We start from the raw sequence: 12,269 nt of genomic DNA, 5'->3' as shown, positions 1-12,269 counted from the left end.
CTTAGGATCGTTAGAAATGCATTACTGTGTTTCAATCACTAAATAAATGGCTATTAATTATTTACAGTTTATTTAAAATTTCTCATTATATTTTACTATTAAAATTGGTTATATTTATAATTATTCAACCTTGTATTTTCGGGATTTTATGTCAATTTTTTATTAATATTTTCCCTTCTTTAAATGAATAAATATAGTGTTACAATAAATCAGCATTGCCTAATTAAATTGTATATAGTGGTGATTTTTGATTTCCTAAAATAAAAAAAACTTTATCGTAAAATGAGTGGTACGTCACAATATATAATACTTACCTAGTTGGTTAGAATAATTATCTCGGACAGTTTAAGAATTAATTTTTTTCTTACAAAACATTCGTTATTTGCATGTTATTAATATGAAACCAATAATCACCCTCTCATTTTTTGCATCCACGTATTTGGTTTGCACATTAATTTTGGATTACGTACATTAAAATACAATTAAATCTTAGAGTACAAATAAACAAACAATGCAGTAATTAGGAAATGCATCAGATTTATCATAAGCCTATATTATAGATTTAAGTTAATTTTAATTAAAACAATGTGTAAAATTTATTTAACAAAATATTTATTAAAATAGAATGTATAAAAAACACAAAGAACAGTAACTTTTACCTAAATTATGCTATAAGGTAATAAATACAAAACAAATGATAAAACATTTAAAAAATGTAAAAAACTAAAAATACATAAATACGAAAAATTGGCATTTAAAACTTATCGAAGATAGGATTCTGAGAGCGCAAGCATAAACTGCATCTAGGCTTGTCAACATAAAAATGTGTTCTAAATGACGTCACGTAAACAAAACTCTGCTACTTAAACTAACATGAACATTAAACAAAAAATAATGAGAATACTTTTAGGTAACTTTAAAATTATTAAATCATACACGAAATAAATCTGTTTCCTTTGGCATTATTGTGTATAATAGTCGGCTTAAAAAATATATCATTTACATTAATAAGCTTTTTTTCAGTCTCAATTCGGTCAATTTCAAATCCTTTGAAATGTTTATTAAGGCCAAAACATATGATCTCTTGGTATACCATATATATTTTGTTATCATTTTCATATAAAACATCCGTTATCCATCCAAAAATAGGCTCACCATAATTATTTCGTCCAACTTGTATAACAAATTCCTTTTTAAATGTTATTCCATTGATTTTTACCCAGGAAACTACATTACTATTTGAGTAATTTTTATAATGCAACAAGTTTAAACTGGAAAATGTTTTTAAAACTGAACCTACAATTATTTCATCATTGAAGCCTTTTTTACTAAGAAATCGATATGCTAAATTAAATTGACATTTTGTAGCTAATGTGTAGGGCAAGTTTATTTTACAAGTTACAGTAGATGCGCTAATTTTAAAAATTCTATGAAATGCCTCGAAACGTATAGATGAAAGTTTTTCCAGAGGTCCAACATTTATTATTGTTCTAGGATAGTGAATTAAAAAATGCATTTTTGGAGTTAGTGGATCATTAAAAAGCTCTTTATACATTTTATTATGATTAAATATAAGTTGTTTCAAAAAGCATATGTCATCTTTGTTGAACTCAGATTGAGTTGCCATGTGTATTAACTCAAACAATATAATATAAAATTTCCAGACTCTTTCTGAGGAATCTACAAGATCTCCCACGATTAATGGCAAATATGTAACTAGCGCATGCATTTCGGCCGAAGACATAATTATCATTTTATTTTGAATGTGTTTTAGGTTTATAGGTGGTATCGCATTACCAATATCTGTTCCTGATATGTAATTAAAATATTTTATTCGGTTATTGAGAATTTCAAGAGTAAAAGTTTTTTGGTCAAGGATAAAAAAATGTAAAATTCTACCCATATCATACCTACAGACACCTTCAAATAGATCGTGCATGATATCAAAATGAATATTGATTGCATTGTGGTAATAGGGCAAGTCATTCCAAATGCATTCATCTTTAATGCCAAATGTTTTATTTTCCAAATGTTCCTGATAATTTTTTACATTTCTTAGTGTATCTTCGCCTTCCACAATAATTGCTTGTGTACTTTTTTTATCTAAAAAACATGCCCGGCAAAAATAATTTGCACTAAAAGATTCTTGAAAACCTATAACCGAGTTAATTCCCAAATTATCTCCTACGATAAGTGGAGCAACAAATAAAATTTGTTGGCCAAAAATATTTAACCCTACGTTTTCTAAATACAGTAGTTCGTTAAGAAATGACTGAAATACCTTACGATTTGAAAACTCATTCCTATCTTGCGAATAAAACAAACCCCATAAAAAAATGTTTTCCAGTTTTGATGAATATTTTGGCGGGATTCCGGCAATCTTTACATAAACACCTCCGAGTTTATAGATTCCTGAATGACTACCCAGTGGATTACCAGTTTCAAAATCATCGTAATAAATTAAAAGGGGAATAACTATTTTATTGTATTTAATTTTGATCGATTTCCATAATTCTCCATTAAAAATGCTTGATAAATGATCTTTATTTTCTTCAGATTTTTGGTATTCAAGAATCGTGTTTAAAACCCCTGGTATTTCAAGAAAATGTTTTAATATTTTTCGCAGTGGAATTATTTGCCCTTCACATTTTTTAAAAGTCATATTTACAGTACTGCCACTTTTTTTGTTATCTAAAATTGAACCAATATAAAAAGGTTGTGGCTCTATGAAAAAATTAGCATTTTTTAAATATTTAATTCGCATATACTCAGTATTTATATTATGAAAAGGATCAATAAGAAACACCGACCTAAGTTTGTCTTGTTCGTTTGTGACAAATTGGTAATTAATGGTTCAATATTATTTTTTAAATTATTTAATACATTTTTAAGAAGTTCACTGGCATTTTCTACTACATCTTGTATCACAGAACGAACTACGGTGTTTTTGGAATGTAAGTTTGCAATAAAATTTAAAGCATGGTATTCATTATCTAGTACCTGTGATCCTTCAGAAATGTCATTTTTAAGAGTATTCTCAAATGCACTCATACTGTTGTTTTTTAAAAAATCATTTTCATTGACAGATGCTTCAAAGTTACTGTCATAGTTTTCTTCTTTTTGTTGACATCTTAATTGGGTTGAAAAATGATTGGCAAACAAATGTTTTTTTAAGCTTGATATGGAATTAAATTTCTTGCTACAATTTTCATGACAACACAAAAAAGAATTAAGAAGATTATGAAATGCTTTAATATGATTTACGTAGTTTGAATTGTTATTCAATATTTTCATACATGTTTTACAAATCATTTTTATTACTAATTTTAAATAATGGTACCAAGAGATGAGATGTTTTATAATTTACGTATTCTCTAAAGAAAAATTATGATCTATTTTTTATTTTATTTATGATATCGAGTATATTTGGGATATTATCATATTTTGTATGAATATTGTAAACACTTTTTTGTAAAAATAACCAAACATGCTCTGCTTCATACGGATATTTCAAATCAAAGATTGTGATTATTTGGAAACAAGTATCCACGCCTTTTAAAACTGAATTTACTTTGTAAAGTATATTATTAAAACTCACATATACGTTGGAAATATTGTTATAGCTTGCCCCTTCAATGATTACAAATGGTTGTAAGGTCAGGCCATACTTTGCAAGCTTTTTCTTTTTGTCCTCTATTGCTTTGGGGATGTCGCCTGGAATCTAAAATTGAAGAATTAAAATTACTACTTTTTCCTTTTAAGACCTGATCATTTTACACACCTTAACATGAGAAACAATCCCTTCTTTGCACTCATCGGTTGATGGGATCCATGCCTTGGAGCACCTTTTAAATTGTTTTGGGGGGAGTAGCGAGATTAAAAGAGAAAGTTGAATATATTCTCGGGTATCTTAAACAAAAAATATGTTTGAAGTGAATTCTAATGGTACAATTTTTGAACTTACTAGATGCAAAATTATCTTGAGGATTTTCAATAATATCTAATAGAAGGTGTTCATTTTTATTAAGCGTTTTTCTCCTTAGGTCCACCAATATTTTAAAAATGTTGTCAAATCCGGAAAATAGTTTACCATAGGACTCTTCATGGAGTTCTTTGAAATCCCAATCTATTAGGGTGTGTCCCATAGGGTTTTTTAGAATGTTAAATATCTTTGTTAGTTCGTCGTTTGGTATTGAAGAACTTTCAAGTAGATTTTTGCGATATTTGAAAGTGCTTTTCCACTTTTCTTCGACAGTATGCCAGGGCTCAGTATTGTGTTGCAACCACAAAAGATCGTTCTTAGTTTGGTCTATATAAAAAAACAAAACAAAATATAAAATGCTTATACAAGTTATTGATTAAAAATGGAGGGTGTACAAGGTGATTTAAAGGTGATTTACAAGGTGATTTAAATTCAATGTAAACTCCTATAATTTTGTTATTTATTGAGTTAAAAAATATATTACAACTAAAAATGTATGGGACCATGGGAAATCACCCTGTACCGTTTTGGCGCATTTTAGGATGAATTAAAAAAATTGATTGCGTTCACGGCGAGTAACAACGGGAATATGACGAAAAGACTCAACATGTGCATTCAAGTAGGCGCCCATATTTTTGAACATTTACACTTCGTCATAATAATAATTAATCATTAAGTAAGTTAAACTTTATTAAAATTATAATTATCTGTTATACTTACGTGTCTGGAAAAAATCTAGAAAAATAAGGATTACCAAAAAACCAACGTAGAAATTGAAAAATCGAAATAAATCGAAAAATATCAAAAATAGGTATATAACTTATTTAACAAAAGTTGAAGGGTTTTTTTAGATCTATCAGAAAAAATAATAACATACAGGGTGTACCATTTGAAAAAATTGAATTTTTTTTATTTAAATGTATCAAAATATATTAAGTTTTTTTGAACACCCTGTAGCATACAAATTAAACTTCTTTATTTAATTCTTTTCCCTTGCCTCTGGAGGACACTCATACCAATTTATGTTTTTTTTATTTTCAGAATGTTGCAACTGGCATTTTCTTACGATATTGAAATAAAAGTTTTTACAAAAAAATATTAAATATTAGGTAAACTACTGGGTTTATGTATACAATAACCTTAATAAAAAAGGTAAGGAATTTTATGTAGAATCCGAAAATAAATTTAAAAATAGGGTGTTCCATCTAAAAAAAACATGTTATATTCGTCACACTTTTTTGAGCCACCCTGTATACTCGAAAATATTTTTAAACTATGCACGTTACCTATAGGTATACGTTACCTATAACATATAAAAGTATTGAACATTTTTTCGTAATTCTCCAAATTAACGAGATAATGAACTTTAATCTATCGTTGACTCACCCGTACAAATGTTCATTAAAAAAACAAAAATATTTAAAAAATCAAATCGAAAAATATTGTGACCTAACAAAGTTTGGTTAAATCGTAGAATTTTGACCTAAAGAAGTTTTTATGTCCCATTCGTCCTGAACCACCCTGTATATTAGCAATATTCTAAATAGTTTCAATACCGCAATTTTTATGATCTTAAAAAAATCTTATACCTAATCTTAATAATACTACTAACCTTCTATGCTAATTGATAAAGAGACTTGTAGTTCATCAGCATCATCACTTCTTCTACCTGTCTCCCTCTGGGAAGAAATCAGGCCAGCTTTCCTTAAAAATGTGAGGCGATTTCTATATTTGTCAGTTAGTTTCCCCCTAGCAAATCCAGATTTGTTTTCCTTTGAGAATTTTTTTTTCAATGGTTCAATAAAATACGTTGTTTTTACTTCCTTGGGGAAAACTGTGATTATATTATCCGCAATTGCATCAAAATCTTCATTTGTGAGTCTTCTAAAAATCAATTAAGTATACAATAAAATACGTGCATTTTTACCAGATAACTAAATAAGTTATTGAACTTACTGAAAAGTAGGCTGATTTAAAAAATGCTGCACGATCACATCACACAAATATCCTTGGTACTTAGGTTCAAATTCTTGGTATTTATTGTAAATAGCAACTAAAGCTTTTCCTGTTATGGATTCTTCCAGAAGTTGCGGAAGGTTAAGACTTTGTATGTCCAATCTTATACGTTTCGAAGGATTAATGTCTTTAATGGTATTTAAAACGTCACGACTTGGGCTAGATCTAAAATTAAATTATATTATTTTTTTATCTGAAAAATGGTGAAATTTTGAACCTATTTGCTGTGACTTCACCCACGTTATTTTCTTCCGAACTAAGAAACAATACTGTTCTTTCCTGAAAGCATTTTTGAGCACCTGATGTACAGGGCTCAGTTATTGGCGTTGAGCTCAACGTAGGTAAACTAATTGTTTCACTATAGTCAATATCTACAACTGCAGGTACTTTGCTGCAAAAAAATAAAAATGATTTGACTTAACAAGCGTTCTAGAAGGTTGTCTAAAAAGTCACAAATAACAATTATTGTTTTGTCGTAAACACAGTAGGCTTTATAATGTAAATATTGATTTATTATTAATAAACACTTTCTTATTAGCCCTCCATATGCTTTGTAAATAAATAACCCTATTTTAGTATAAATAACTTTTGCTCGTCAGGGTTGAAAACCGCCATTAAATAAAGTTTTAATCGTTTTAAGCCTACTAATCTCATAATTTTTTATTTATGTTAATATTGCTACTGCAAGTACCTACATTTTAAAAAAATCTCAGAACTTACCTTTTTTGTGATTCGAAGTCTTCATGTTTGCGCAACGCCTCCCTTAATTTTAATCTTAGCTTTAAAGATGGAAATAATTCCTTGAATTCCTCTGATTTAAGTAAATTTGATAACAATTCAATGCTATCTAACTCATAAGCTATATAAAAAAAGAGAGAAATATTGTTAACTAAATATTTAATTTAAACCTGTATTGCCTTATATACCTTCCAACACAGGATAAATCTCATCATATATACCATTACTTTTTAGAAATATCTCGATCTCTGTCAAGGTCATCGCCGCCGCCGTCGTTTGCAACTCGGAAGCCGAAGATGCCGAAGTATCCATCAAATCATCTAAATCGTTTATCACCCGACCATCTAAACCAATTATGCAACACTTCTTCGGCAAACTCATAGTCCGTTATTGATAGAATACGCTCAAGGACTCAAGCACAACGCTTATGGCTTAATAGCTAACTCTTACGCTGTATTAAACAGTAAACACGTACAAAATTAATCCGCACAAGTCAGAACGACGAACTGAAGAACATCACCGGACACCAATAATAATAGATACCCACACAAACCGCAGTGAAACCAAAATTCGGAAATATCGCCTATGCCTATTTTTTAAAAGGAGTTAAAATCGTCGCGTCATTCTATCTTAAAACGTAAAAGAAACGACTGACTGCCCCAGTGCCCCGTGCCCCTCCACCCTATTTCATTTAGGACGCGACGCTATAGGCATTACCGAGAATTAAAAATTCCTAGATTACAATATAATATCTTTATTTTATTATAAATACAATGGGGCTTTCATAAATTTATGTAGATTTATTGGTAAGACAGGACTGCTATTTATTAATCAATAATGCTTAGATGCAAAAATAGTCTGTTTTATCTAGATAAGATATTCTTTAATAATAAATACATAATATTATTATGTATATTAAATAACAATATATCGGTTTAATAGTTAAACAAGATAAATAAAAATGTTTTTTAGAAATCTGTTGGGTTAATAACAAATAAATCAGTAAGTAATAAGGGGGTGATTATTAAATAGTACAGATGTATGCATATGCATGCTTATCTTTTAACAATTTACTATTTAGAAGCCTAAAATATTAATATAAAATTAATTTTATTCATGATAAATAAATACTATTGGAATCCACGACGGAATAATAATAAAGTACTTTTTTCTATCAGTGCACCTTGCGAAATATTACGGAATAGTCCTAAATGATTATATGGGAAATTAACATTTATGCTAGGCGGAATGAACCTTAATCTGTTTTTTTGTCAATATTGGGTATATTTTTGGAGATGGAGGCCTTTTTGTCATTTTTACGGAAACAGATAATTACGTCTAAAATACTTGTACAATGATGTAAGATGAAAAATAATATTCCAGGGCTATTCGAGGAATAACTTTAGTTGCCGATGCTCTTTTTAGGCTTTTGTTTAAATCTTTATGTAAGTGGTATGAAGAGCATAATCAGAAAACACAAATAATAATACCTATATTAAAAGAAGAAATTCGTAGTTTAATAAAAGAGTTTCAATCATATACAAACTTCAAGATATGTCCTTTTATTATGTAATAAAAATAATGTTTTTTCATGTTTTTTTTATTTATTTATTATTTATTACAAAAATAAAATGTCATATTAAATCGACACCGACATACATACGTGCTACTCTATTAAATAATTACTTAAATAATATATAATAATAAATAATTACTTAAAAATAATTTTCTACATTTACTCTAAAACATAAATTAATGCCACATCTAGCACGCCGTACAACGTGATGGAGGCCGGGCGGTATTTTTCCGTTTGCTATACGGCTAGCACAACCGATTGCGTTAATCGCATAGGAAACGGACTCGAGACCTGCAACTCCGTTTACTAAGTGGTTAAGGCAACCAATGCAAATAATATTATTATAATGAGTCATAATATTATTATAATGACAGGTGGACCTGCATAGATATTAAATTTAATAAATTTAAATTAATAATGAGATATTTTTATTCTGGATTCCAAAAAAAAGCAACATAATTGAGATATAAATCTAATAGGTAACTTTTAACAATTTATATGCTAATATTGGCAAGGCAGTTCGGCAACACAGCTTTAAGACGTGGTTGATATGTCAATCTGTTTTTTTTTAATAAATAGTGCTGAGTCGGAGGTTGGTTTCTTGTGAAACATCGTTGAAATATTATAATTTTAATAAAACACGGTTTTAGATGTATCAAAAAAAAATAAAAAGAGTAACTTAGTTAGGCATTTTTAAGAGTTCTTTAAAATCTAACCGTCTGACTACATTTTAAGGATATATAATACCGTATGATCGAAAAAAAAATGGCGACCAGTTGGCTTGGAAATGACGATCGATGACATTTTCCATATAATTTTACATATAAAATGACAGCGATCTTCATTTCATAGCCATCGCTGACTCCGTTTTTATTCGATCATACGGTATATTTGCTATGGTGGTGGATTTAAGGAGTTTACAATAGGGGTAATAAAAAATGTGTTTAGAAATCCTTGTTGGTAGTTTACATTATTGTCGTTTTTAGCTGATTTTAATATTTCTAACTATTCTAGGTAATTTAAGCATCTGCCTTTTATTTCTCTATATAATAACTTAATTGAGTTTTCATTAACTGTGTAACTATTTAATATACAATGAGTTGCTAGACTGGAACTTTGCTGGAGATTATTAATAGATTTTATATGTTCTTTAAACCTTATATCTAAATTTCTACCTGTTTGACCTATACATACAGGATGGGTCAGGGCCGGATCTACCTAAGGGCTGTTTGGGCTGCAGCCCAGGGCCCCGAGGTTAAAAGGGGCCCCCAGACCCCGCTTAAAACAATAGACCCATAGGTGGGAACTGTTGAATCGTGAAATAAAATTAAAATTCACGTTAAAAAGTTTAAGCCAGACCAGATGGTTTTGCCACTATGATGCTGTCAAAGCCTTAAAAATAATTATGATGACATTATAAAAATTTTCGAAAGTTTCAACGAAAATGAGATTGAGAAAGTTGATTTCCGGAAAGAGGCACGAAATTTATTCAATAAAATGGCGAAACTCGAGACTGCCATTTTGATTATCTTTTGGGAAGAACTTTTGCAGAGATTTCATTTAGTTAATAAAAAATACGCCTGGTTTAGACATTTGTGAAGGCAACAAGTTAATTGTGTCATTAAAAGACTTTGTGAACAACATACGATACCGATCAGATCAAAAGCTAAAGGAATACGAAGAGAAAGCTAAAAATTAAGTACTAGTGTGGGGATAGACTACAATGACGTAAACAAGAGACGCATTATTCCAAAATTTTCAGATAAGTCTACAGGTGAATTCTCAGTATACGGCGCGGCGCAGAAAGAAGAAAGATTTAAAAGAGACGCGTTAAACGTTACTTTGGATAAGCTGATTATGGATTTAAATAAAAGGAGCCAAGTCTATGAGACATAAATACAGCAAAAATTCAAATTTTTAATGGATTTGCAAGACAAAAATATCGAAAACATAGATTTGGAAATTGCACGTCATATTATTGATTACTATCCCGATGACGTAGACGAGCATTTAGTGAATGAGTGCATTCAATTAAAATCGTCTTACACCTCTTGCAGTGATATTTTTATGCTCATGTATGAAAATAAACTTATTGACGTGTTCCCTAACTGCTATACCATTATAAAGATTTTTTTTTGAAGATCATTGCCAATCACTAGGTAGCTGTGAAGCAGAACGCTTCTTCTCCAAGTTGTCCTATGTAGAAAATAAATATAGGACAACAATGTCGAACCATCGACTAAATAATTTATCACTTCTTTCCATAAACTGTGATCTAACAAAAGACTTGCAATGTGATGGCCAAATAACTGTCAATTTCTGTGACTGCAACCTATCAATTTCTTTTACTAATTCATAATAAATAAATAAAATTGTTTTATTGTTTTTTTATATTCTTATATAATATCGCTATTTCGGTTTCTCTCTCATCCAAAGGTTGCCTGGAGGAGATTGCCACCACAGCAATAAGTCGCCTTTTGTACAACTAATACTTGCGTAGATTTAAGTAACATTTATGTTTTTTTTTTGTGCAATAAAGAATATATAATAATAATATATCATTATAGAAACAGTTTTTTGACATGGCTATTAGTTGAGTACTTAGGTAGCCCCCTAAGTAGTTTCAGCCCAGGGCCCCACAAATTAACGATCCGCCCCTGGGGTGGGTCAAATTCGACGCTTTTAAATGGAAACACCCTTTTCTATAGGAGATAGACAAAAACTGGTATCAGTGTCTGGAGCTCAATTTTTGTCAAAAACATGATGGTGAAAACCGCATACCGATATCTGTTACCGTTTCGGAGTTACGGGGTGTTTTTCAAAAATATGCATTTTTAACAAATCGCTGTAACTTTTTTGCTATGGAAAATGTTGTATTTTTATGAAAACATTTCCAAAGCAGCTTTTTACGTAGAATTTAATGGTTTAAGTATAATTTTTTTAAAATTAATAATTTAAGAATTATCAACAGAAAATTTAATTTTTTATATGGGACACACTGTATATTTTTAATTTATTGAAAATAATTTAAAATTACCTTTCCAAAAATATAACACACTTGATATTTTGCTCGATTCCTCTTCGAGATATAGAGTATATAAAATTCGCCCGCTTTAAATCAGTATTATAGGCTTTGAACGGCACCGGCTGTAATGCAAAAAAATTCTAGCTGTGAGCATCAATTAAAACGAAAATAATATTTGCCATGAGAGATGCAGAATTTTGTAACAATTTAAAATATATTTAACCACCATCAACACATTTAAACTATATCTAATAACAATAACAATAAATAGCAAACCAAGACATGAGATTTGCTACAGGTGTTCGACAGTCTTCTGTTATGGACAGACGGGACAGTTTTTGAACATTTCTCGCGGAATTCATTAACTCAGTAGGGGTGAAAGATACCCTCTCATAACTGCTAAGTATTTCTAATTCTTGTCTAGATTATACGGAAAAATAAGGAACCTTTATTCTTCCGCAAATATATCCATAGAATTAGATCCATGGGCACTAAGTCAAGCATTGGCCTCGACGGCCAACGGCTGGGATCTTGGTTAGCTATCCAATTATTCTTGAAATTGGCTGCAAAAATTTGCTGATAACTTCAGCGTCCAGAGGCGGTGCGTCGTCTTTCTGAAAAAACATGTTTTCGAGTTCCATTAAGGGCATATCATCAATGAGGGGTCCAAAGCCTACTAGTTAAAAGTGGCGAACTTTTAAAAATTCTGTATTTCGAAGGGGATTACAACAAAATATCAAGTGTGCTATATTTTTGGAAAGGTAATTTTAAATTCTATTCAGTTAATTAAAAATATAGAGGGTGTCCCAAATAAAAAATCAATTTTTCTGTTGATAACTCTTAAATTATTAATTTTAAAAAAAATTATACTGAAACCATTAAATTCTACGTAAAAAGATGCTTTGGAAATGTTTTCATAGAAATACAAAATT

The 12,269-nt window shown here is 29.8% G+C and overlaps 2 protein-coding genes across 2 annotated transcripts; both read right to left on the bottom strand.

Annotated features, from left to right (window-relative positions):
• Positions 1 to 723: 723 nt before the first annotated feature.
• On the bottom strand, positions 724 to 2,880 carry LOC115887094. Its single transcript, XM_030906419.1, has one exon. It carries the CDS (start codon positions 2,762 to 2,764, stop codon positions 926 to 928), a length of 1,839 nt encoding a protein of 612 aa, XP_030762279.1. The 5' UTR covers positions 2,765 to 2,880; the 3' UTR covers positions 724 to 925.
• Positions 2,881 to 3,284: 404 nt separating this feature from the next.
• On the bottom strand, positions 3,285 to 7,117 carry LOC115887090. Its single transcript, XM_030906410.1, has 8 exons — positions 6,925 to 7,117; positions 6,719 to 6,857; positions 6,216 to 6,389; positions 5,939 to 6,163; positions 5,595 to 5,866; positions 3,965 to 4,309; positions 3,782 to 3,909; positions 3,285 to 3,721 (listed from the first exon to the last, which is right to left on the bottom strand). The coding sequence occupies exons 1-8, from the start codon at positions 7,115 to 7,117 to the stop codon at positions 3,386 to 3,388; spliced, it is 1,812 nt and encodes a 603-aa protein (XP_030762270.1). The 3' UTR covers positions 3,285 to 3,385.
• Between the last annotated feature and the right edge of the window lie 5,152 nt (positions 7,118 to 12,269).

Source organism: Sitophilus oryzae, unplaced genomic scaffold, assembly GCF_002938485.1.
Source record: "Sitophilus oryzae breed Bouriz unplaced genomic scaffold, Soryzae_2.0 scaffold_551_pilon_pilon, whole genome shotgun sequence".
Taxonomy (NCBI): domain Eukaryota; kingdom Metazoa; phylum Arthropoda; class Insecta; order Coleoptera; family Curculionidae; genus Sitophilus; species Sitophilus oryzae.
This window is presented reverse-complemented; position numbering and strand designations above follow the sequence as displayed.